Raw genomic sequence first — 25774 nt, forward strand, 5'->3', positions numbered from 1 at the left:
TTTTTTTTTTTTCCCACTTAAAATCAGTATTTAATCTAAATCTGTATGTTCGCCCATATGGTCTGCCACAAGCACAGCAGATCTATGAGCCCAATCGTGCATTTGTTCGTTATCCTCATTTTCTCAGATGGCACCAAACAAGCCAGGCTCTGCTTCACTCTCAAGAATTTCCCCGCAGGAATCTTAACAATTCGCATGGACAGTTTTCCCCTTAACTTTCACATTCATGGCCACGAACAAGTGCCTCCCGAGGGTTAGGAAGCTTAAACAGCATGGTTTCCTGGGTCTCAAGCAAGAGAGTAATTTAATTTAAGAGAAGGGACAGGGAAGCTGTTTCCTGGGACCTTTCATAGACTTACAAAACACAAACCAACAAACCAGTGACACAACCGCCCCCCACCGCCCTAGTAAACCTAGAACCGTAGTAAGTAACCCGACCACTGTGGCCTGACTCACCTTGCTGTTTTTAAGTTTTATTGTCAAGATAACTCTTGAGAACAAGCAAGATGCTTAGTCACTTCTCTGGAGATGCGAGAGCCCAGTTGAGATAGAATAAATATAATGTTTCTTGATTTTTCCACACTCTAAATATACCAGGCACGATCATTTTATGAGCGAACTACATTATATCTAATACATTTTTATGTTCCTCCCCTTAAAAAATGACATTCGCTATGCAGAAAGCACTAAAAATAAAAGTACAGTTATACATTTCAATTTCTCCTAAAATGTCTTATTTGGCCACATACCCCCCCACACCCCCGTCCTTGTCTGCAAGGCTTCTAAAAATGCTCATCTCTGGGGCCCATTAACAGACCTGTGGCCAGGTGACCCGGGCCGCCCCTCCACAGGGAAAACCGGATTCCAACGACACCTTGGACGCTGAACACGCCCCAGGCTTGATTTAATAAAATGGGATGGCATCTGAACAGCAAGGACAGCGCACTGCTGACTAAACGGCCGCTCAGTCCGGCCAGTGTCACTTCTAGAAAGAAAGCCTTTGCCCCCCACCCCCACCCCACGTTCTCCCCCGCTCCCTGTGGTTTCTCGAGAATCACCCACACTGCACCAGCAGGCGCCTGTGCCCGCAGCTCTATTTCACGGCCTGCAAGCAGCCCTTCGGTGACTCCAAATCCAGGTAATAACAGGGCCATGTTAACGCCTTTCCACATTCTGATGAAAGTCTGCTGTGAAAAGCAGTCTAAAGCTTTAAAATGATTCCAGTGTAAATGTTTCCTTTTTTGTAGAAGGGATTCAAACGGCTTCTAGGTACAGAGAACATCTGTAAAAGCTAAATGAGCTAGAATAAGAGAAATCGTATATTTCATCTCAAATACCACCATCTTATCCAGCAAAAGCTAGCGAGCTGTTTGAGAACACGAAGTTCCTCCACTGGGATAATTCTCTTCTTCCGAGTTGGGGGAGAAAAGGCAGTGATTACAAGGTCGGACCAAGATACTGCAGATTTTTCTTCTCCCTCTAGGCCAAGCCAACCAAGGGAAAAACTGGATAATTAGATACGGAGAGGGCTGGAGAGCTGGCCGGGCAGGAGAGCTCAGGGCGACTTGAGGAGAACAAGGATTCTCTCCCACCCTGAAGGGGTCTGACTCCAAGGTAAGGATTTAACTGGAGTCAGAAAGACGCTTTCTCATCAAGTTCAGGAGCAGAGGAGGATTAGAGGAAACACGACGTGACCTAGCAGAGCCGCAAACATGAAACAAACTGACACGGGGTGCTCTCCGATGGGGTGTGCCGGGAACACAGCGTCACTTCCGTGGTGCTCCTACCCGACCTGCATAATCGGATCTAACTATGAGGGAACACTGGACAAACCCAACAAGAGCCATTCTGCAAAACCAGGAACCTGGATGCTTAAAAACGTCAGTAAAGACAAAGAAAGGCCGGGGAACTGCTCCAGATCGAAAGAGATTAAAGAGGCCGGGTGCTGTGGCTCAGGCCTGTAATCCTAACGCTCCAGGAGGCTGAGGCAGAAGGATTGCCTGAGGCTGGGGGTTCGAGACCAGCCTGAGCAAGAGCAAGATCTCATCTATACAAAAAATAGAAAAATTAGCCAGGCGTGGTGGTGGCTACCTATAGTCCCAGCTACTCGGGAGGCTGAGATAGGAGTATCGCTTGAGCCCAAGAGTTTGAGGTTGCTGTGAGCTATGATAGCCCAGGCGACAGAGTAAGACCCTGTCTCAAAAAATAAATGAAAAAAGAGAGAGAGAGAGATTAAAGAGACACAACAACTGATGCCATGCAGCCTGCACTGCTAGCGCATTGCTGGAAAACTGGCAACATCTGCATATTAGACAACAGCATCGCATCAACGTCCACCTCCCTGCGTTTGATGAGTGAGCTACACTCCCGTAAGAGCATGTTCTTCTTCCTGGGAGACACGTGCTGAAATATTAAGGCATGGAAGATCATGGCTGCAACTTACTCTCCGCTGGTTTAGCAAAAAGCAAAACAATAATGTATCTGTATACACAGAAATAAAGCAAAAGAGGCTTTTAGGAAATGTTAAAAATGATGTTGAAGATGTTAAAAAGAGAGTGTTAACAATGGATGAATCTAGCTGAAGGGTACTATGGAGTTTATCGTACTATTCTTGCAACTTTTCTATAGGTTCTGTAGGTAGTTTATTCTTTCAAAACTAAAAGGCTAAAAGTCACTGATCTATATGTATAAAATCTGCTCAGTAGTAATATGTTATTTCAGGTACTTTAACAAAGTTAGACCTTGGATGAAATAAGAAAAATAAAAAGCAAGTGTAACGGGCTCAACTGTGTCCCCCCAAAATTCATGTGTTGAAACCCTAATCCCCATTATCTCAGAATGTGACTATATTTGAATGCAGGACCTTCGAAAGGGTGATTGAGTCAAAATGAGGCCGTGAGGGAGGGCCCCGATCTGATCTGACCGGTGTCCTTACAAGAGGAGGAAGCTTGGACATCAGAGATGCCAGGGGTGTCCATGAAAGACCGTGGGAGGACACAGCAAGCAGGCGGCCGTCCACAGCCTAGGAGAGAGGCCTCAGGATAAACCAGCTCTGCCAGTACCTTGACCTTCCAGCCTCCAGAACAAAAAAATACACTGCTGCTGTTTAAGCCATGCGGTCTGTGGCATTGTTACAGCCACAGCCCTGACGACTAACGCAGTGCAGTGAGCCCTTTCTCACGTGGCCGGACGTAGTTTTACGATGCCTCAAGCAGGTGCGCGCATCTGCACTCGCGCCAGGTAACAACAGCTCCAGGAAACAACACCCACACCTCTTACACAGATTCACTGACATCTCTATTCCTCTATTCGCAGCTATTCTCACTCATCCTTTTCATTTTTTAATTTGTTTTCGGTTTCATTTTGTTGTTGTCATTTCTATGATTCGTTCTTTTTAAAACACAGGCCGTCCCCTGAGTTCAGAATCCCCTAAGGGTCATGACCTGCAGGATGGAAGCTGCTGGCTCAGCCGGTGCCTGCCCTGCCCTGGAGACACAGTGTGCTACACAGGTGGCCTCCACACCTGTCATGGTGGTGGCAGGTACCGCCACAGTCCCCAGAACAGCAGCTCTCTATCGACCCGGACCCAATTCCAGATTTCCACATGGTGCCCCGTGTGGGGAGAGAGGCTGCACGCTGGAATCTCCAGGCATGGAGTGTCGCTGGGCGACTCGTTCGCCCCCATCACCAGCTGGGAGCCCCCTCACAGCAAACAGACGACAGCGACACGAGGCCCGCCAGAGCCTCCAGGGAGACCTACCCCGGCAGAATGCACCATGCACTTGGGCGCGCCCGTGGTGCCCGACGAGAACATGATGAACAGGGGGTGGCTGAAGGGCAGCTGCTCGAACTCCAGCTGCGGGGCGTGGTCGCCAGAGCCCCCGGCAAGAAAGTCATCCAGGAACACGCTGTGGGCAGGAACACAAGGGGAACCAGCAGTGAACGTTCCAGAATGCTGGACTAGAGGTGGCGCGTGCACTGCCCCACCTCCTACCAACAATGAAAGCGCGGATTTCCGGGGGACCCTGGCATGATCTGGAAGCTTTCTGGGAGGGAGGGAGGAAGTCAAACCTCAGGGATTCAAGCCAATTGAATGAAAACTCATTGGACGAGTGAAGATTTCAAGCTAATCTGGCCAAACACCAGATGGAGGCTTTGAAAATGGCACTGGGTCTTCTGAGCCACTTCCTGTGTTCCTGTTCACCACCTGATCAGCAAAGCCTTGTTTCCAATGTCGGCCCAAAGGGAAGCGCTGGGCACGGGGGTCTGAATTAGGATGCTCCCCTCCTGGATCAACGAGCCCTTCCTACACCTGTGGGACCACTGTCCCAAAGCCACAGCTCAATCACAGAGAACCGCTAGGCAAATATCACGTTATACTAATTCACTACATGCTGAGGTTTACACTAGCGAGACACAAATATTTGCCCAAGAACAAATAAAATCAATCCCGGTTATTGGCTGTCACCTAAGAAATTGGCCCCGCCTCGCCCCAAAGCTGACATAAAGCACCAACAACCAGCCAAGGGGCAACGCAAACAGGAGGTTTGTTTCCTGAGCTAGAAACAGCAGAAGCCACAAAGCCATCTGGGGAAGGGTGGTTTTGCTATTTTGAGATCAGCAGAAACACCAATCCCCACACACTGGCCCCACACCGTTTTCTGACAAATGGAACTTTCTCTCTTTCAAGAAAGGAGGCGGGAATCAGTTAAATCGAGCCTGCGGCGATTTGCTGAGGATAATTACGCTGAAACATAACCTCGCACACACTAAAAGGGAGAATTTTGCCTGCTTGCATGGGAAGGCCTCCTTAAAGGTGAAGAACTCTCCTAGCGGAGAGACAATGGTTTAAAAAGGGCCTCCAGAATAATCCAACCCTGGGCAATAAACAAACAGCATCATATTCACCGTGGAACTTCACGGCCACGAAAATCCCCGCCCACCCTCTCCACTACGCATCCCGCCTGCATGAAGTGCCCAGTCTCATCTGGTGCTTCGCACAGAGAAAACCCTTTCAAATGATCTATAAATCACAATAAATCACGATTACTTTCGTTGCTCTTCTAAAAATGAAAAGCCCAAACGGTGGTCCCCGCCCCCCAGTCCTCTGCGGATGGGCACGTCCCCGTTTTCAGATTATCTGTGGCTTCCAGCAATCGAAAGACGACCTGTGGCGGGATCCGGTTCCCGGGGCTTACTGAGGGCACTTCTGCACCGCACGGCGCTAAATGGAGTGGCTGATGCTAGTCCCCTGGACGCTCCCACTTCGCGTCAATTACTGATGAACACAGAGAAACAAAAGCCGGCCACCACGGGGCTGCCAGACCCCGTCTGGTTTCCCTCCCGGCCTCCATCAATAAAAGCCGGGGCACTAAATCCAAGGCTGCACCACACGGACCAGGGCTCTGTCACCTGGTGGCAGCTTACGAAGGCAGCAGGGTTCCCACAGACCACAGGGACGAGCACCCGGGCCTGCCCGCGAAGGCGCCGCACGTCCCGCCTCGGACGCTCCAGGGGACAAAGCCCACCGCAGCCTCGCCACGACAGACAGTGCTGCTGAGAGCTGGCTGCGCGCCCTCTGCTGAACACCAGCTCCTGTAATTCTCACAGCCAGCCGTGCAGAAGGTACCACCCCCACCTGATAGGTGGAAAAGCCACAGCACAGAGAGGTTAATCACTTGCTTAGGGTCACACAGCTGAGATCTGAGCCCAAGAAGTCTGGCTTCAGAGACTGAGGCCCTCACCAAACTGACGCTCTGCTTGCAGCACCCTTCGTCCCCTGGAACCCTGGCACACGCAGCTGTCCCCAGACCCTGCTCATTCCTCAAGGCCACCTCAGATGCCACCTCCCCATGCCCCACAGAGAGGCCACAAGGCCCTGCTCTCAACTAGTGGGCACTTCCCTTCCCTCCCACTCAGTGGGCACAGCGCTGTGTCCACTGGGCCTAGCGGTCACGGCTCGCCCCCTCGCAGGCCTGTCTCACCTCTCCAACCAGCCTGCACGCCCTGGAGGCCAGGACATGTGCCTGGTGCTTCTCAGTGCCCCCAGAGAGCACCCTGGTGCGTGGTGGTAAGAATAAGCCACACGTCAACTACCGTGGGCCTGAGTAAAAAGGCCTCTGCAATCTCCCCCCATCCTCTACTTCTGCTGCCCACATGGGCACGAGGATGCCCTCCATGTCGCTACGGCCCCTTCTCGCCAGCCTCCGTGGGCCACTCACGACGCTCTTCTCAGCGGCCCAGACCTGACACTCCAGGGAAAGCTTCCCTGCAAGGGTAAACACCCAATCCCTGAACCCTCCCCCACAACCACGTCAAGAAAGATTAAAGGAGGACAACACCAAGAACTTTGGGGACAATTCAACTTTGACAAAACCATAAGCCATTTCCTTAATTTCTATTCAAAATTGAAATGTTCACAATTCTATTTGGTACTCAAGCCATGTGGCTTATCAGTTTACAGATATCAGAAAAGCAAACGAAGGTGTCTTTAGCAATGGGGAACACACACAGGTTCTAAAAGGGGAAAATACATGTGTGTACCTCCATGCATATATGCATACATATATGTGGGCATACGTGTGCATGTGTGCACATACCCATATGTGTTGTATGTGTGTGCACTTTCACCCACGTATGCACATGCATGCACACATTAGTGTCAATGCTGAACTGTGTGGCCTGTGCCGGGAGGACTGGCCCCATCCAAGCTCTCCATGTCAAAGGGACACCAGACAGGAGTGAGGACTCCTGGGGCCTCTTCTGTTCCCACCGCTCATTCCCTATGTGGCCTTGGGAGATTCGCTCTGGGGCCTCAGGTGCTCCACCTACAAAATGATTATTTTATCTAAAACCTACTCCATCCTAAAATGCTATGACCGACTTCACGTGGAAAGACCCGCGAGGCCCACTTCCCGGTGGGATTTCTCGTGGCTTCCCCACGGACCTGCGCATTAGAGGGTGGCCGGCTCTTTACCTGTTTGGAATCTTGGAAATGTCAATCTTCTCTCTGCAGGCGACGTAAGGAATCACCACCACTTTTCTCAAGTCTGGCAGTCCTGGAAGGTAGGGCAGGAGAAAGCACAAGGTTACAGGGCGAAGATACTTAGTCACTGATTTTTTTTTTTTTTTTTTTAACAAAACGTAACGAGGGGCCGGGCGCAGTGGCTCACGCCTGTAATCCTAGCACTCTGGGAGGCCGAGGCGGGCGGATCGTTTGAGCTCAAGAGTTCGAGACCAGCCTGAGCAAGAGCGAGATCCCGTCTCTACTAAAAATAGCAAGAAATTAATCGGACAACTAAAAATATATAGAAAAAATTAGCCGGGCATGGCGGCGCATGCCTGTAGTCCTAGCTACTCGGGAGGCTGAGGCAGAAGGATCGGTTGAGCCCAGGAGTATGAGGTTGCTGTGAGCTAGGATGATGCCACGGCACTCACTCTAGCTCGGGCAACAGAGTGAGACTCTGTCTCAAAAAAAAAAAAAAAAACCAAAAAAAAAAACAAAACAAAACATAACGGGATCTAAGGTGGGGACTGCACAGGGGTTTTGTACATTGCAGCACCCAAGGGCGCAAGCGCACAGACACACACACACACACACACACACACTGGCCGTGCCCGCCTGAGGCTGTAAGGCCACACACCTTTAACCACCTGCTGCAGCTTCTCCACATGGCTGTGCTCTTTGCCATTATAGACAACGGCCTCCACCGAGAAGATGAGCTTTGGCTGAATTTGAGAAAACCGGTCCAGGACACCCTGAAAGTGGGAGGAAAAAGTCATCATTGATCATCCAAAAGGCAAAAGCCTTCAGCAGCCAATGGGACCACCACGTATGTGCCAAGGCCCTGTGTCCCCAACACCTGTGGCCAAAAAAGAAAGCCAATCAAAGCATGACTTGCATCTAATAAACCACCACCATGCCAAGGAAGGTGTCACTACTGAGAAATACCAAAAGGATTTACAGACATACAGTGAAATGGGAAGATGATAGGGTGCATAGTTGCAGTACCAAAAAGATTTCCCACTTTAGAGAAAGAGCCTTTTAAGATGACTCCTCTCACATATACAAAAGAAGATTCATCTTCCCAAAAGGCAACTATAGCACTACAAAGTGGTCCCATTATTTTGGTGTTTTTTGTTTTTGTTTTGTTTTTTGAGACAGAGTCTCACTCTATTGCCCTGAAAAGAGTGCCGTGGCATCAGCCTAGCTCACAGCAACCTCACACTCCTGGGCTCAAGCGATCCTCCTGCCTCAGCCTCCCAAGTAGCTGGGACTACAGGCGTGCACCACCATGCCCAGCTAATTTTTAGTAGAGATGGGGTCTCGATCTTGCTCAGGCTGGTCTCAAACTCCTGACCTCAAGTGATCCTCCCATCTCAGCCTCCCAGAATGCTAGGATTACAGCCGTGAGCCACCACGCCCAACTCCACTATTTTGGTTCTTTGAATCTTCAATTAAAGAGGAACCTGAATCCTCCAAATGGTACATTTTTGCCAGCCAAAGGCATAACCCTACACACGTATACACTAGTTAACAAGCCCATTTTAAACGCCAGGCTCGCCACACTCACGTATCTGTCTATACTGCACAAGGACTCTGCCGTCCTGCCAAGGGCACCGCTATCCCAAAAGAAGAGATTCCTCCCACGTAGGTTGTGGGGCTCGTTTCTGGAACTGATATGAGCCAACAAGTGTGGCCTCGTGACACACTCGGAAGCTCCCTGAGTGCTAGTCCCAGCGGTAGCAGATGAAAGCGCTCTAAGACAAGGTCTCTGTTCAGCTCCCCTCCCAGCCATCCTCACATGAAGGGATTTTTATCCACAAACACGCTATTCCCTTGTACTCTAGCTGGATGGGAGAGGGTCAAGATCAATAGCCCGGGCTACTCCAAGGGCACACACGGTGGTACCGGAACCTCAGTGTAAGGACCTGACAGAGCAGGGGTTCTCCATCCTGGCTGGTATTGCAGCCACCCGAGGTGGGACTATTACGTTAATTAAGCTCATTAGGGTAACTAATGAGCTGGTCTGGAGTGGGCCAGGTGGTTGTTTTCAGCGCTCCCCGGTGACTCCCGGCTGGGGAGGAGAGGCCCCCGCTCAGCAGGAGTCTAAGCAGCAGCTCCAAGCGCATCATTGGCGTCACCTGGGCCCGTCACCTGGGCCCGCCAGGCCTAATGAACCGGAAACTTCGCGGTGGGGGGTACGGGGGGCAGCAATCTGTTTGCAACAGTCCTCCAGATGATCCTGATGTATGATAAAATTGCAGCATCTCTGGGCTAAAAAGCTCAAGGATTGAGCGTTTACTTTCAATGCTGCCCAATTTTCCAAACGAGAAGCTGCATTAACAGAAGCGCAGGGGGTAGAAAGCATTTTTTGTTCCACCTACTAGGTGCCAGGCACTGTGCCAGAGAAGCACACAGACAGGGTTCCTACTCCCCGGAACACGCGATCTATCAGAAATACGGCAGGAAAGGAATTAAATTGTTATTGTTTTCCATCTCCAATTGTTTTCAGTGAACTACACTCACAATTTAGGTAGTCAGGGAAAAGAAAAGAAAGGAAGGAAGGACATAAGGAAAAACTAATGATGGATTTGATCGGCAAAACCAAAATCTTTTTGCCCAATAAAATAAGCTTCTTGACCAATATGATTAAGAAAAAAGGTAACACTGGCCGGGCAAGGTGGCTACGCCTGTATCCCAGCACTCTGGGAGGCCGAGGCAGAGAGTTCCAGTCAAGCCTGGGCAACACAGCAAGGCCTCATCTTTACGAAAAATCCAAAAAGAAAAAAAGCCGAGCATAGTGGCACATGCCTGTAGTTCCAGTTACTCAGGAGGCTGAGGCAGGAGGACTGCTTGAGCCTAGGAGTTGGAGGCTGCAGTGAGCTATGCTGACATCACTGCACTCCAGCCTGGGTGACAGAGCAAGACCCTGTCTTAAAAAAAAAAAGAGGGGGGCGGGAGGAGAAAAAAAAAAAGAAGAAGATTCAAGAAGTGGGGAAGTGGTAGAACACCTAAAGAGACATCCACCCACCTCCTAACACAGACACCACAGTGACAGGCCACCAAATCTCCCTGAACTAGAGCATCCCTTCTACATAAACCACTACAGAAGGCAGAAAATCCACCAACTAAAAAGACTGCAGACCGATGTTACTATACTAACAGACCAAAGGGAGGAAAAAAATCACATGATCAACTTGGAGGCTTTAAACAAAAGGCAACATCCTTTCTGCCCTAAAAGCTTTCCTAAGCTGGAAACTGAAGGAGATTCACTCACTGACGAAAGGTATGTAGCAGACGCCGATGGCACATATCGCAGGTGACAGTAAACGATGGGAATGCCCCGTGAGACAAGGGCACACCCGACACCCCCCACCACGGCACTGTCCCGGAGACCTCCCTCTGCCCACGCCGTGTGTGGGCGCTAGAAAGGCGGCCCCATGCAGACATGGAAACAGCTGTATGGAAAAGCCGTGGAAATCACTGGAAAAGCCATCAGAACGAATGAAAGTTAGGCAAAGTGGCCACGTGCAAACTCAATACAGCAAAACACACGGTGCTGTCAAACCCCAGCAGGACATTCTGAAAAGTCAGCAAGGAAAAGGGAACAGAATAAACTGAGAGGGCAAGTCACTGAAGGGTTTCATCCGGGGGGCAGGGGAGCAAACACGTGCAGACCCACCGGTGAGAAGGTGTTGCTGAGAGAGGCAGACATGAGACCACTGCGACGCACTGTGACATTGCAAGGGGGTGACAGCAGCATCTAGAGCAGGGTCGCGAAGGAACCAAACGCGCCGGAGCAGGATGACGGGAAGCAGAGAGCACCAAGGTGGGGCAGGGAGTGAAGGGAATCGGGATGCAGCCAGCATGGGGGCATCTACTGAGACAGGTGGGGGCACCTTGGGGGGATCTGAGCTCATCTGGGGATCCCGAGTCTGCAGAACTTCCAGCGTGTAGAATCTTCCAGACAGTGCCGGAAGTGAGGAGAAAAGGACAAGAACAAAAGGGTTCCTATCTCCAGCTAAACACTCCATCCACTGCGGAAGCTCAGGAAGGAGGCGCAGATGAGCCAAATCCCACTCTGTAGCACTCCCTGTGCCCCCAGGAAAGCACAGGCGTGCAAGGGACGGCTGTAACATTGTTCTAGGAACACCCCGGAAGCCTCCTTCTTTTCTTTCTTTCTCTTTCTTTCTTTCTTTTGTGGTAAGACTAAGTAAAACACTGGCCAACTTCATCATTGGTTTAAAAAAAAAGCAGCCCTGGACATGCGGGTGACAGGGACTTAGCCTCTGGCCTCAGGACACCAGGTCCTCCGCCACCATCTACCTCCTCGTCCGCAGCGAGGCCTCTGCGGGGCGCAGGCTGTTTTCTACGGCTCCTTCTACCCCAAACTGCTGCAGAGATGGCCGCAGAAAGCCACAGGTGGACCCTCCAGGAGCCGGCAATGCCTGGGCACGCCTGCAGTGGTGGCACCGTGGCCCCGGTGACCCTCCTCGGGTCTGATGCCAACACACACCCTGCCCAAAACCGCCGGAAGGCAAGTGAGGACACCAGAAACGGACTTTCCTCTTCCTCCTTCCCAGACTTCTCCTATGAGCAGGAGAGACCGGGATGGACGCACCCGGGAAAGGGGCTTCCGCCTTCCAGACCAGCGCCCCGACAGCTCACCCCAGCCTGGGAAACCTCCTCGCCCCACTCTCAGCACCCAGATGTGCCCTCGGAAAGCAAGAGCAGCTCTTCCTTGAAGGACACCCCATCCCACTTCCCCAAGCACACGCGTAACGGTTTCCCGGAATTCCTTATGTCCCAGGAGAGCCGGTCCTAGATGGGACAAGGTAAACTTGTCACTCCATTTATTTCTGAGACTGTCTCTATGCAAATATCAAGGTAACAGATTCAATCTTCCCCCTTACCCCTCCTGCACCTGGCCCCCTCCAGCCCGAGTCACCCTCATGCAAAGCGGGTCCCAACACTCCAGGACGCCTAAGCTCCCTCACCCATGGGTAAACGGGCCTTTCCAGACCTTTGCTGTCGTGAACATACAAACCACAAATGGCATGTCTATACGGGCGCCCTCTCTGTGCCCAGGATCCTAAGACGGACTGAGAGTCCTCGGTGTCGCCGGGAAGAAAATCATTGCCAGTAAAAACACCTGACATTCACTGAGTGCTCACTACGTGCCAGGCGCCACCGTAAACTCATTAGAGGACTCGCTCGTCTGACCTTCATGGCCTAAGGGAGGCGTAATATTATTAGCTCCACATCCCTGATGAGACAGGAACAGGGTAGGTAATTTGCCCAAAGCCTGGAAAGTAGCCAGTGGCACGACCAGGACCGCAGCCGGGTCAGTCTGGCTTGGACACTGGCTCCACCGAGACTAGCGCTGTGCGTGGGAGAGGACACCAGGATGAGCAGAGTGGAATCCGGTGCTGAGACACCCCGACAGACCAAATAAAGCATCTCAGAGCACTATCCCAGCACACGCGGTGGCAACAAACTCAGGGTGAAAGGACCCAGCCTGCCAGGGGTCTGGGGCTCCAACGGCACAGAGGTGACCCCAGTCTCAGTGACAGTGACCAGACTACAGAGACAAGTGTTTCAGAATCAGAGGTCTGGACCCTCACACCGTGAGAAGGCTCAGAGGTCCCAGGACAAGGCTGAAGTGCTCCCGGTGCAGAAGCCAGGGGCAAGACCCGTGAGCATCCGATACCGGCTGTCAGCCTGGCCCAGCCCGGAGCTGCTCAGAACTGCCTTCATGTCGCAGTGAAAGAAACACACCTGTGATCGTGCCTCTGACCTGAATACGGTGCTTAGCAACCAATCAAGCGCTGAAACCCACAGCCGGTGTTGAACCATGCAGACAGCCACCCAGCGCGAGAAGAGCTGCTGTCCTATTTACAAACACACACACTCAGCCACCTGAAAATGCTTTGGGAGGACGAGGGCTGCAGGCTGAGCCCTCAGGTGTGCAGATGTCAGAGGGTGGCCTCCCCTAACATCTTTGAAAATGCCAGAGGCTCCAAGGTAAACAGTGAAATAAAGAAAAAAACAACAAGCTCGAAAAACCTGACCTGGAGACCCATGATGAAGCTGGAAGGTTGGGAACCTCAAGGACAGAGCACTTCCTGCTCGCGTGGCGATGCCCTCCGTGCCCAGATGTGTTGATAAGACAAGCTGAGACTCCCGGGCAACCAGCAGGGGTGAGGGGCAGGGATGGGGCAGGAGACAAGCACAGGGTGGTGACAGAAGCCAGAAACGCGTCCCCCAGCATCGCCAAGGAGACACGGCCGCCCCAGCCCACGTCAGTCTGTGGCACCACAACAGAGAGGGTCCCTTGGGCACCCAGCCTGGCCAGGCGAGGAGAGCTAACTACGCTGTCCGTGGGCAGGTGCATCCACCTGTCAGGAGGCCCCGCCCCCGTACCTGTAAAACACCTGCTTAATAACCCTCCTGGCAGGCGGCACGGGCTCCAGCACTAACTTCAGAGCCCACAGCAACCGGCCCCATCGTAAAGAGATCTGTCCCATGTCCTTAGCTCACAGACACCGGGTGTCCGTATGAGCAGGCGCTATGCCACGTGTCAGCCACTCGGCCTGCCACCCGGCTGAGCAGCAGCAGAACTGCGGATAACGCCCGCCGTGAAGCCACCAAGCGCTGATGCGCTCCCTTCAAATGTGTAACGCCGGATCGCACGCGCACCCTTCTCCTGCAGGACAGAGAGAGAATGCTACACCTCGGTCACCAGCCTAATAAGACCGAATCCTCTTAGCAAGAAGGCGTTTGGCCTTGTCGTTTTCTGACCCTGAAACACAGCCCCTGGCGCCTGGAAAGATTCTCTTTCCGGAGGCGGCGGAAGCCGGCGGGCGGCAGAGCCATGCTGCCATCTAGTGCTCACGTCCGCAGCCAGCACCTCATGCTCCAGAGCAGCTCCCAAGACGCCCTGGCCCAGCCCAAAGCCAGGGCAGGAACGTCCGGAGGACTGTGCCTGCCTCAGAGCCACACGCCAGCACTGGGTCCTCCCAAGACAGGCAGAACCTGCTGGACTGCAGCCGGCCAGGAGTGGCATTTGCACAGAACAATGGCCCAGCCAGCCTGGGTGCAGCCGTGAGAACAGGCTACAGACCAGCAGCTGCTGCCAAGGGGAGGTGTGCCCTTTCCTCTCCCCGGGCTTCAAATGCCACCAAAGCCCAGTGCCAGGAGCTCTGCTGTCCCGTGGGAGGCCGTGACCACCCTCCCAGAGCACACATCCACACAGCACAGAGCATGATCCGAAGAAGGGAAGGAAACAGCAGAAATCGGTGCAAGGAGGTCCCTGGGGAACTTCCGTGAGCAACAGTGTCAGAGCACACCTGGAAAACCGTCCTCAGAGGGTAAACATTTAGGAAACCCCATGTGGCCACTAAGTCACAGGTAAGGAGGACAAGGTGATCTCACGGGACCCAACGACACCGACCCCTGCATACACCACCCACCAAGGCCACCCATAACCACAGTGGGGACATTAGGACCACTTGAAAGGAAGGAAGAACCAGTTTGCCTTTAAATTTAAAATCAAGATGCAGCTCCTTCTGGATCTTTCTCTCCCGGTACTCCCGTCACAGGCCAGGGTGACGGGAGGCGGTCGTGACACTGCCGCACAGCTCCCCAGGAATTCCACCCGCAGCTGCCCCTGCCCAGGACACTCTCAGGGCACAGTCCCCCCCTCCGCTGGCAACCCAGACTCACGTTCACACCGAAGTCCGGGGATGTGGAGCTCCAGATGGCACCAATGCTCGCTGCAGCCAGCATGGCTTCCACGGCGTGCTCGCTGTTGGGCAAATAACCTGCGGGAAGGACACAGGGAGAAAGCCTCGGGCTTGGGGTGTGTTGGGGGTGGCACACTTCCAAAGGACTCCCCTGAGAGCCAGGGCCAGAGTCGGGGACCGGGGCGGCTGGCTTGACCTGCCCGAGGATCACGGCCACCCACCCCACCCACCCGAATCGCCTGCTGCAGCCTGTCCACTCCCCACCGCCAACCCCGTCCCCCCTGGCATGGGCTCCCATCCCTCTATGGGACCTGGTCACAACAGCCTCCTCTCAGTTCTGCAGTTGCTCTAGCTCCTCCTGCCGCCGTGCCTTTGCACACACTGCCCTCCCCAAACCTTCTTCCACGCACACCAGCCTTCTCCACCCCACGCACGCTCATCCCTCAGCTCCTAACTCAAATGAAACTTCCACAGGGAGGCTTCTCCACGGCCAGCTCGCCCCTGCCTGCAAAACACACCGTATTTCTCCCTCAACAAACTCGCCATAACCACAAATGAATAATCACCTGGGTAACTGGGGCTTTAACATCTGGTTCTCACATGGGGGGCTGGGACTTTGCCTGTCTTGTTCTTTTAATGCGTTTGTGTCCTATCAAGTCCCTCGGATATTTGCTGGCTGGTGGACAGATGGACGGACGATGGATGGATGGAAGGAAGGATGGCTGGGTGGATGGAGAGGAGGAAGAGGGAAGGAAGGACACAGCAGTGCAGTCGAGAGCCACAGACCAGCTGGGAGGGGCAGAGGAGGTGCCCAGGCCGTCCGGCCACTGGCTTTCACGACAACAGAGGCAGAGAACCCTTACGGCTGACAGATGATGCTCAATTAAACAGACCACTGTAAAGGTCCCAAAAGAAAAGACCTGGGCACAAGGCATGAGGCAGCAGAAGGGCCGTGGCCAAAGGCCTCACCTGAGCAAGGGGCAGCTCCCAAGTGATCACCAGGGCTCCCTGGACAGCCCTCTCCCTCTCCCCCCTGCAGCTTGTACTTCCATTTCTTCGGATTCACATGTGTCACCCCTGCTAGGCCACAAGCCTCCCAGGCGCAGGGGTGGCGAATCCCACCGTTCGCTCAGCCCCAGGGCTCTGCCTGCATCTGGCAGACGCTGGGCCCGGGAGTGTGCTGAGTCTGCCTCCGAGACTAAACGTGGCTGCGCGTGTACACCAAAGTGTCTCAGCAGTGTCATCCCCAAGAGCAGGGTGGGACTCACTGCCCGGCAGGCTGCAAGATCCAGCTGACTCGGTGGTGAGTGACAAGTGGTGAGGAGCCAGCCCTTCTCCCCAAGCACATTCTCTAGCGTCCCCTCCTGGGAAACGCGGTCCCCGGCCCTCGTGATTATGGTCAGGGCAGACTGCTATCCGAGCCGGGATCCTCGAAAAGCTCTCAAAGCAAGCAGAGCCCAAAGGTGTCTTGACCATCTCCCAGGATGCCCTGTTCTGTTTCTCCTTCTCTCAAAAACGTTTGCTCCAAAAAGAGATTTTAAAAAATGGAAATTGGAGAGTAGAACCGTTTGCATTTCTTTGCTAGCCCTTAAAAGAGTACGGATTAAATGGGACCAAGAGGGACCCAAGAAAAGTGAGGTGCCAACCTCAAAAATGTCTGTTCCACAAACCAGCCCAGTTCTCATACTCAGTCATTCGATAAATATCTATTAGGTGCCAACTACGTGTCATGCGCTCTTCACACACGGAGACAGCTGACAGCAGAAGACAGAGCCCGGCCTCCAGTCATGGAGGACACACATGACACAAATACACACGTAGCCCTGTGGCTTCAGGTGGGCCGTAAGGACTGTAAAGAAAACCAAAGCAGGTGCAGGGAGAGGTGACAACTTTTCCGAAGCTAGTAAGGGCTGGCCTCCGAGGCGGCAATGTCCGGGCAGAGACCTCGACAAACCGGGGCGAATCCTGAGTACATGCAGAACATTCCATGGAGGGCTGACACGGGAGGTCACGTGGCATGTCCCTTTCTATGTGACCCCTTGCTAGCCAACCAAAGTATCAATACGTTGAGCACTGACGCCACGGCCAGCTCTGTTATCTGAGCAGACCTGGGGGCCCCTGCCCACAGGATTCCAGGTGCGGCCATTCACTGCGTTTAGTAAGATAAGGCCACCCAGCTCCTCCTCCCTCTCTGCAAACAGGCTGCAATTGCAGTAAGTTCCCTTGGGAGAGACACACCCTTGCCAAACACCGAGGTTCCAACGCCCGAGCCCCAGGCCAGCAGCTTCTCCTGACACCCGCGTCCTGTGGCCCTTGCCCCATTCTGGGAGCGGGGGAGGGTGTCAAGTGCCCTGAGTACCAGGGCTGCTCGGGGAAGTCACCCGCCCTGTCTGCACCCGCCCCTCCCTGCAGTGCACCCACCCCCATTGGAATGAACTCCAGCTCCTCGGGACAAAGAACAGGCGCATTTATAAGACTTCAGATTTTTTCCAGAAGTCAAGGTGAAAGGAAAACTGTAAGAAAAACACCTAAAGTGTTTTCAGGAGGAAATTGTTACTGGCTACCTGAGGGAATAAAAAGGGGGCCAAGGGAAGGAGAGTGACCCAGACCTCAGGCCTCATAGTCACCGTCTGCCGACTCCAGCCCTGGCTCCTTCTGAAACAACAGTCCCCAAACAAGGCCTCAGCCCAAGTGTCTTGCGGGTCCTGCTCCCCACTTCCTACCTTCTTTGGGGCCTATACACCTTCCATCCCTTGCTTTGGGGTTCGGTGGGGGAGGGTAGTCAGAACAAAGCCTCGGGAAGCTCTAGGCAGAGCAGGTGACAGTGGACAAGGCCCTTGGGACCAGTCCAGGGCGCTGGCCCCACCTCCTGCCCACAGAGCTCCTGTCACCCCTGCAGACACCTCCCTTTCACTAGCCCCCGGGCCTTTGCACAGCTGTCTCTGCTGCCTGGACTGCCCTTCCCTCCCCCACCTCACTGCAGGGCTAACTCCTAAACACGCCTTCATTAATCCAGCCAACTAGTCTTGATTGCACACCCTTGAGCTCTTGGAATTGTTTTAGGCTCTAGGACAAAGCATGGAATAAAACAAAGAAAATTCCTGCCTTTACAGAACACGGTAATCTTCCAACAATTTTCCCTGGAACAGTTGAAGTCCTGCAAGGTTTTACGTGATATAACACAGCTCCACCCCATTCAAAAGTCGTCTCCACCTTCCAAGCCGTTCATTCTGCCTTGGTCTCCCCGCCCCAAACCATTGCAAACACCAAAAACACTCACCGACGACCCGATCTCCTTTCTTCACACCCATCTTCCTCATTGCTGCAGCAAACAAGGCCACCTGCTGCCTCAACTCTTCAAAAGTCACCTTCACAATCTCCTCTTTGCCTTCCCCTGGGAAGAGAAAAAAACGACAAGTCGTACACAGACCATCCTAAGACGACAGGTTCCAAATCACAGACACCGAATGAAAAATCTCAGCTGTTTCAGCGCAGGTTACTAACCTGTGCCGGGGGAAAGCAACGCACAGACACAGGGACGCAAGACAAGATACAGGTCAACTCGACTTGACGGAAAAGAAAGGCTGCGTGAACATCAGCCTTGGAGATGCACTAACAACATCTGCCATTTAAAGATTTCCTGCTGAGGCTGGGCACAGTGACTCAGGCCTGTAATCCCAGCGCGGAGAGGAGGGTCACTCGAGCCCAGGAGTTGGAGGCTGCAGTGAGCTATGATCGTGCCTCTGGGCAACAGTGTGAGACCCTGTCTCAAAAAAAAAAAAAAAATTTCTATTGGGAATGCTTTTATTAAGTGAAGAATCCTTTGATTTAGGTTGTGGGTGTTGTTTTTTATTTTTAATTTTGAAATAATTATAGATTCACAGGAAGTTGCAAAGATAGCACAGAGGTCCCAAGTTCCCTCCACCCGGCTTCCGCAGCAGGCCAACAGCGAAGCCAGGAAACGCCAGGGACACGACATGGGTGTGCACGAGTGTGTCACCTTACAGCATTTCCTGCAATCAAGGCTAAGAACATTCTCAGCAACTCAAACGCTTCCCTCCTGCTGCCCATTTATAGTTGACCCCCCATCGCTCCCCCCAATCACTAATCTGTCCTCTAGCTCTGCAATCCTGTCATTTCAACAATGTTATATACGTGGAATCATACAGTAGGCGGCTGTTTGAGATTGGCTTTTTTCACTTGGTGCAACGCTGCTAAAATTCACTAAAGTATTGTATGCATTGATAATTCATTCCTTTTTATTGCTGAGTAGTATTCCACCTTTGGTTTGGTTTCGTTAATTTTTCTTAAAAATTATAAAGGTAATGCAAGAGGCCGGGTGCAGTGGCTCACGCCTGTAATCCTAGCACTCTGGGAGGCCAAGGTGGGCGGACTGTTTGAGCTCGGGAGTTCGAAACCAGCCTGAGCAAGAGCGAGACCCCGTCTCTACTAAAAATAGAAAGAAATTAATTGGACAACTAAAAAAAAATATATAGAAAAAAATCAGCCGGGCATGGTGGCACATCCCTGTAGTCCCAGCTACTCGGGAGGCTGAGGCAGGAGGATCGCTTGAGCCCAGGAGTTTGAGGTTGCTGTGAGCTAAGGATGACCCCACGGCACTCTAGCCCAGGCAAGAGAGTGAGACTCTGTCTCAAAAAAAAAAAAAAAAAAAAAAAAGGTAATGCAAGCTCACTATAGAAAGTTTGACTTTCCAGAAAAAAAGTATAAAGAAGAAAATAAAGGCCAGGCACGGTGGCTCACACCTATAATCCTAGCACTGTGGGAGGCCAAGGCGGGAGGATGGCTTGAGGTCGGGAGCTTGAGACCAGCCTGAGCAAGAAGGCGACTCTGTCTCTACAGAAAATAGAAAAAAAAAAATTAGCCAGGCACTGTGGCACATACCCGTAGTCCCAGCTACTAGGGAGGCTGAGGCAGGAGGGTCAGTGGAGCCCAGAAGTTTGAGGTTGCTGTGAGCTACGATGACACCACTGCACTCTAGCCTGTGTAAACAGAGCAAGACTCTGTCTCAAAAAAAAAAATGATCAACATCACTAGTTATCACAGAAAGGTACATTTAAACAGCAAGATGCTGATTTTCACCTGACAGCCTGGTGAGATGCCCCAGTATACATGCCTGGCCTGGGTAGCCAAGGGGTTATTGTGGACATGACAAGTGACTTCTGAGTCCTGGTCATAAAAGACACTGCAGTTCCCATGTGGGTCACTCTGGGGGAAGCCAGCGGCTACGCTGTGAGGTCACAGAAGTGGCCCCTGGAGGACAGAGGCCTCCCACCAACAGCCACCATCTGGGGTGTGGATCCTTCAGCCTCGGTATGGCCGTCAGATGACGGCAGCTGCAGGCCACATCGTCACGGCAACCTGATGAGCAACCACCCAGCAAGCCGAGGCTGGGCGTATAACCACAGAAACCGAGATAATCAATGTTTGTTTTAAGCCATGGCTCTTGGGTGACTTGTGACATGGCAAGATAAGTAGCACAAGTAAGGCTCAACGCTGTGAAGGTGTGGGAAAATGACTGGAACGCACTGTCTACGGGAAAGATGTTAACCCTTTGATGCAAATATTTTATTCCTGATTGCTGATGGCTTTTCAATTTTACAACATGAAATATCTTTTTCCCAAAGTGAATAAACATCCAAATTTCCCTTTAACATAAATCTGGCTTTTGCCTCTTTGCTTAAAGTTGTAGACGCTGGCTCACCTCCCTAGGGTAGCCTTTTAGTTACCTCTCCCGTATTCCCAGCCCAGATAATTTTCTATCCCGTGAAAATAATCAGTAACCTGAAATCTACTCTTTCAAGACAAAACGTGCCGCACAGGCAGCTGTTCTAACAGTTAAAACACCGATGGGCTAATCGTGTTGTTCTGCGCTACGCGCTGGAGCACAAAGGCAACTGCGCACATACTTTTTCTCAGTAGAGCATCTCACGGCCCCGCCTGGGATCATACGTGTGCAGGGAGGGCAAGTTCTGCTGAGGACGCCTGGGCAAGCACAGCGCAGAGCTCCGTGAGCGCCTGCGCCCGGCTGGAGAGTAACCAACATGTCAGGACAACATGCACAAAATGAAACACAATGATCTTAACGTCCCCAAGCCAATAACTGGCCCACTCAGCACCCTGCTTAAGAGAGATATCCGGTTAGTAAACTAAATTTGATCCCTGGTGTGGGCACTCGCTCCCATTGTGAACATGAGGAAGGAGAGAACTCATTAAAGAAAGGAGAAGGATGGTGGGCGTGGGGCAGGAAGGGGAGGGGTGGGAGACACGGAATTATAACCCAGACTCGAGACAGACGTGGGCTTAAAAAAATCAGTAAAGGGCAACCGGCTGAGCTCAGCCAATACCGTGCATATCTCCGAGAGGGAGAGACAGAACACCGAGTTCCGTCCCCGCCCAGACACCCGTGTGACAAGCTCTGGGAAGACTGGCTTCATCACCAGCAGCAATCGGGCACATCAGTGAGTTTCAGTTTTTGGCGTTTTTTTTAAGAAGATTCACATTTGACAGCCCCTACTTTCCAGGAGGAGAAACCAGTACCTCAAGCGGTGTCTGACATCTTGGGTACAAGCACGTGTACATCTAAAGGGATCAGGAAAAGAGGATGAAAGAGAGACCCAGCATTCTAGGTCTTCAGGATCGTGAAAGACCCCGCGGGCTGTGCCGGGGGGCTCACGCAGCAGCAGTGCCCGCGGCAGGGGAGTCCCGTGGGAGTCTTAGGCGTAAACGAAACGCGGTCCATCCGTACTGCGGGATGTTACTAGGACATAAAAGGAACGAAGGGTCGATCTCTGCTACGGCGTGAATGAACCTTGACAACACTGTGCTGAGCAGAGAGGCCAGTCACAAAAGGACACACAGCGTGTGATTCCGTTTATGTGAAATGTCCGACACAGGCCAATCTGTGAAGGGAAGCAGACTGCTGGCTGCCGGGGGACGGAGGAACCAGTGACTGCTAGTGAGTATGGGTCTTCTTCTGGAACGTTCTGAAACCACAGGTGGTAGCTGCACAACCTTGGGGATAGGCTAAAAACCACTGAACTATACACTTTAAGAGGGTGTATTTTATGGTACGTGAATTATATCCCAATAGAAAAAAACAAAAAAGCAAAAAAGAATTTCTAACTCTTACTCCCTCCCCCTCCCCACGCCTTGCGTGTCTCCTACCCAGGTGTGCCCGAGACCAGCGTCTGCAGGTTCAACTGGACATGCTGCGGGCGCGCCTCACTCTACACAACTGGTACACCCCTGACTCCTGAAACGCTGGTGTAAGCCGAGTCCCATTCTGAAACACAGCAAGGGAACTCACTCTACTTAAAGAATTTAAAGAAGTCCTGGAGGGAATGTCCTCATTCATCCATTTTTATGAAGCTGGGACTTACTATCACGGTTTTGCTAAAAGCATGGTACCCCTTGAGGACAGCTCCACAAGCCCCAAAATCCTGCACATAAGCATAGCATCCCTGCCTCAGGTCAGAGGGGTGACCCTGGGGGACCCAGAGGTGGAGCCCAGGGCAGCCTCCTGAGTCAGACTCTGCTTTCCCACGATGCTGTCCCCAGGCTCCTCGGCCCTGCCGGCCTCCCCCACTGTCCTCACACCCCCGCCTGCTCTCCCTCCCCTGGGATCCCCTCCCTGCACTTCTGCATGACTCACTTGCTCTTACTCAAGCTCCTGCTGGAATCTCACCTCCTCCAAACAGGCTTCCCCAGCGGCCCCACCTAAAATAACTCTGCGCCCCACCCTTCACCTCTTTCCCATCACGGTGCTTTATCTGTCCTTCCAAGTGCTAAGAGCTATCTGGAACATTATTATGTATGTTTTCTTACTGTTGCCCCCCACGCCCCGAACATCAGCCTCCCGAGAGCAGGGAACTGTCTGTCCCATTCAACACTGTGTCCCCAGCACCCTGCGTGGGGGAGGCAGCTAATGCCGATCGGAGGAACAACTGAATGGACAGAAGGATGCACGGGCAATGCAGATGTCCCCTCAGAGAGCAAGAGACAGAGCACTGGCCTAACATCCGTGGGCCACTCATCCGCTCTGCCTTAACTATATCGAAACAAAGGACCAAGGAAAAGAGTAAAACGATCCTAAACAGCCCAACTACTCCGTAAAGACGACGCCCCATGGTTCCTAACCAGAGATGTGCATCGCAAGCAACTGTGGGCTTTAAAAATTCATGCGAGCCTGGGTCCCAAGCCTGGGAGACATGTTCCAGCAAGTTGCAGTGGGAACTGGGCAGCCACGATTTTAAAAGCTGCACAGGGGCCCTTGGCCCTTCCCACGGTGGCGGGGAAGCCCTCGGCTGGGGATCTGGGCAGACCAGGCAGGGCCACTCAGGGCCTGTCTCCAGTGGTTTGGTTCCTGGTGCTGATCTAGTGAGACAGTGAAGTGCCTTGGAAATCTACAGAAATGGAAATTCATTTTTTGATGAGTATTTTGCACCACAGGGAATTAGACTTTCTCTAGGCTTCTAATTGAAATTGCCAACTCTGAGACTCATGTGGGCACTTAATTACGTGACTATTTTAGGCTGTCACCTGTTTCAACGTATATTGGCCTAATTCCCATGACTGCATTTTAATATTCTGGAGGCAGAACATGACTTCAGCTTATTTTTCAGTCTTATCCTGCAAGATGTCCTATACAAAACTCGATTTCGCTCTTGCCTTTAGTACAATTAAACTTATAGTACAATTTTAAAAATACCAAAAATAAAAACAAATGAAAGCTGTACAAGGATTTTAAATGTGTAACCTTCATTGAGAATTATGCAAATTTCCTCTGTGCCAAGGACTGTGCTGAGCTATCTGTTAATAGACACAGACACATTCCCTTAATCCCTGCAATAACCCTGAAGTAGGTATCATCATCCTTCCCATTTTACAGATGCAGACAGACCCAGAGGGGCTGAGCGGCCTACGCAAGGTCACACAGCTACTGAGCGTGTGGAACTGGGACTGGAACCCTCGGATCCTCACGTAGGCCCATTTCCTCCTACCTGAGGCACCACTGTACTTGTACAAGCACAACCATCTGACTTCCCACACCACTGCTGGTTAAATACAATGACTCGTAGTGAAGACAAGGGTTGCTAGAGGCAAGGACGCTGGCACCTGCGAGCAGCGGCAGCAGGCAGCAAGGTCAGGACAGAAATGCCACAAAAACCTGGACGTGACGGCAGATCACGTAGCCCTCTGGGGACCTCTGTGAAAGTATGAGGGCAAACCAGCCCTGGCACCTCGATAGCTCGAGAGCATTAGATTTTGGCACTGTTCAAAATATAGAAGTCTATTTTTTTTTTGAGACGGAGTCTTGCTGTCACCCGGGCTAGAGTGCCGTGATGTCAGCTAGCTCACAGCAACCTCAAACACCTGGGCTCAAGCGATCCTCCTGCCTCAGCCTCCCGAGTAGCTGGGACTACTGGGGCACATCACAAGACCCAGCTAATTTTTCTATTTTTAGTAGAGACAGGGTCTCGCTCTTGCTTAGGCTGGCCTCGAACTCCTGAGCTCAAGCGATCCTCTCACCTCGGCCTCCCAGAGTGCTAGGATTGCAGGCGTGAGCCACCGCGCCCGGCCTAGAAGTCTTGAGTCATGAAAACAAAAGGCTCCGTGATGTTCCATCGCCTCTAGTGAAGCCTATTTTACCACAACTTAACAAAACACACTGTGTCTAAAATGGATAAAGTGTTACTACTCGAAGGGGAAAATGCACGTATGTGAAATATTTCAAGTTCTAACAATACCAGATACATCCAATGTTACCTTTCACAAATAGTCAATTTTATCAAAAGACTAATTTCATTAGGGGGCTAACCACACTATCTCCTTATTAAGAAAACTCCTAGTTTATTTAGAATATGTCATTCACTACAATTCTTCCAGAGACTGGTTAGTACATAAACTGGAATATTCTTTAAACTTTATTTTTTTTATTTTTTTATTTTTTTGAGACAGAGTCTCACTGTGTTGCCCAGGCTAGAGTGTCGTGGTGTCATCTTAGCTCACAGCAACCTCAAACTCCTGGGCTCAAGCGATCCTCCTGCCTCAGCCTCCCGAGTAGCTGAGACTACAGGCATGCGCCACCATGCCCGGCTAGTTTTTTCTACATATTTTTAGTTGTCTGATTAATTTCTTTCTATTTTTTTAGTAGAGACAGGGTCTCGCTCTTGCTCAGGCTAGTTTCAAATTCCTGAGCTCAAACAATCCGCCCGCCTCGGCCTCCCAGAGAGCTAGGATTACAGGCATGAGCCACCGCGCCCGGCCGTAAACTTTATTTTAAAAGGAGAAGCCAATGGGAAGAGATTCTAGCCATAGTTCCACCACTAACTCTCCAAGTGACTCAAGCTAGTTATGTAACATTGGGTATCTCCATTTCCCCCATAAAACACGACCACAAAACTGTCCCTATTCCTCCTCAGGAAAAATACAGTCTACATAAGTCTTAATTACGTCAGAAAGGTGCCAAGATATCATTTGCAAATTCTATACTGTGGTTTCTACATGCCTTGGAGCTTCCCCAAATAGGTGGCCCTGTATGTATGCATCATCTAGAACATCAGTGTGTCATCAGGACTCACTTGCAACGTAAAGGGCAACTTTGTCATTGTCCTTGTGCTGCAGGAGGTTTTCTGCGTAGTTGAGACGACTGCCTTTGAACCACTCGGGGACATCTGCGATTCCTTTTGATGTGTCGACGACCTACAGGGAACAGCAGCAAACAAAGATACATGCGTACATGAGATCTTCGCCACAGATAAATAAAAGTGAGTCTGCCGCCCAGGAAGCCAGCTACCTCATTGGCCCAAACCATTATTAAATCATTTTACAGACTGAACTTTGAGCTAGCCTAAAGGCTTGAAACTGAAAACAGAAATATTAATAAATGCCAAGGGAAAACGACCAGCTCTAGTAATTTCCTCTTTTGCCAAATATTTACTAAGCACCTACACTTCATGAGAGATGCTGAAGCCAAAGGAGACACTTGTCCAACGTGCCGGGCTCT

The 25774-nt window shown here is 51.7% G+C and overlaps 1 protein-coding gene across 1 annotated transcript in view; it reads right to left on the reverse strand.

The window, feature by feature from the left end:
* Positions 1 to 25774, reverse strand: part of AACS (acetoacetyl-CoA synthetase) — a 53745-nt gene that overhangs the window by 23528 nt on the left and 4443 nt on the right. The window contains exons 3-8 of the mRNA XM_012663539.1: positions 25350 to 25470; positions 18029 to 18142; positions 14729 to 14826; positions 7644 to 7758; positions 6977 to 7058; positions 3761 to 3908 (exon numbers count right to left, since the gene is read on the reverse strand). Of these exons, the coding sequence (XP_012518993.1) occupies positions 3761 to 3908; positions 6977 to 7058; positions 7644 to 7758; positions 14729 to 14826; positions 18029 to 18142; positions 25350 to 25470 (678 nt within the window). The remainder of the gene's footprint in view (positions 1 to 3760; positions 3909 to 6976; positions 7059 to 7643; positions 7759 to 14728; positions 14827 to 18028; positions 18143 to 25349; positions 25471 to 25774) is intronic.

This window comes from Propithecus coquereli, unplaced genomic scaffold (assembly GCF_000956105.1).
Source record: "Propithecus coquereli isolate 6110/MARCELLA unplaced genomic scaffold, Pcoq_1.0 Scaffold81, whole genome shotgun sequence".
NCBI lineage: Eukaryota > Metazoa > Chordata > Mammalia > Primates > Indriidae > Propithecus > Propithecus coquereli.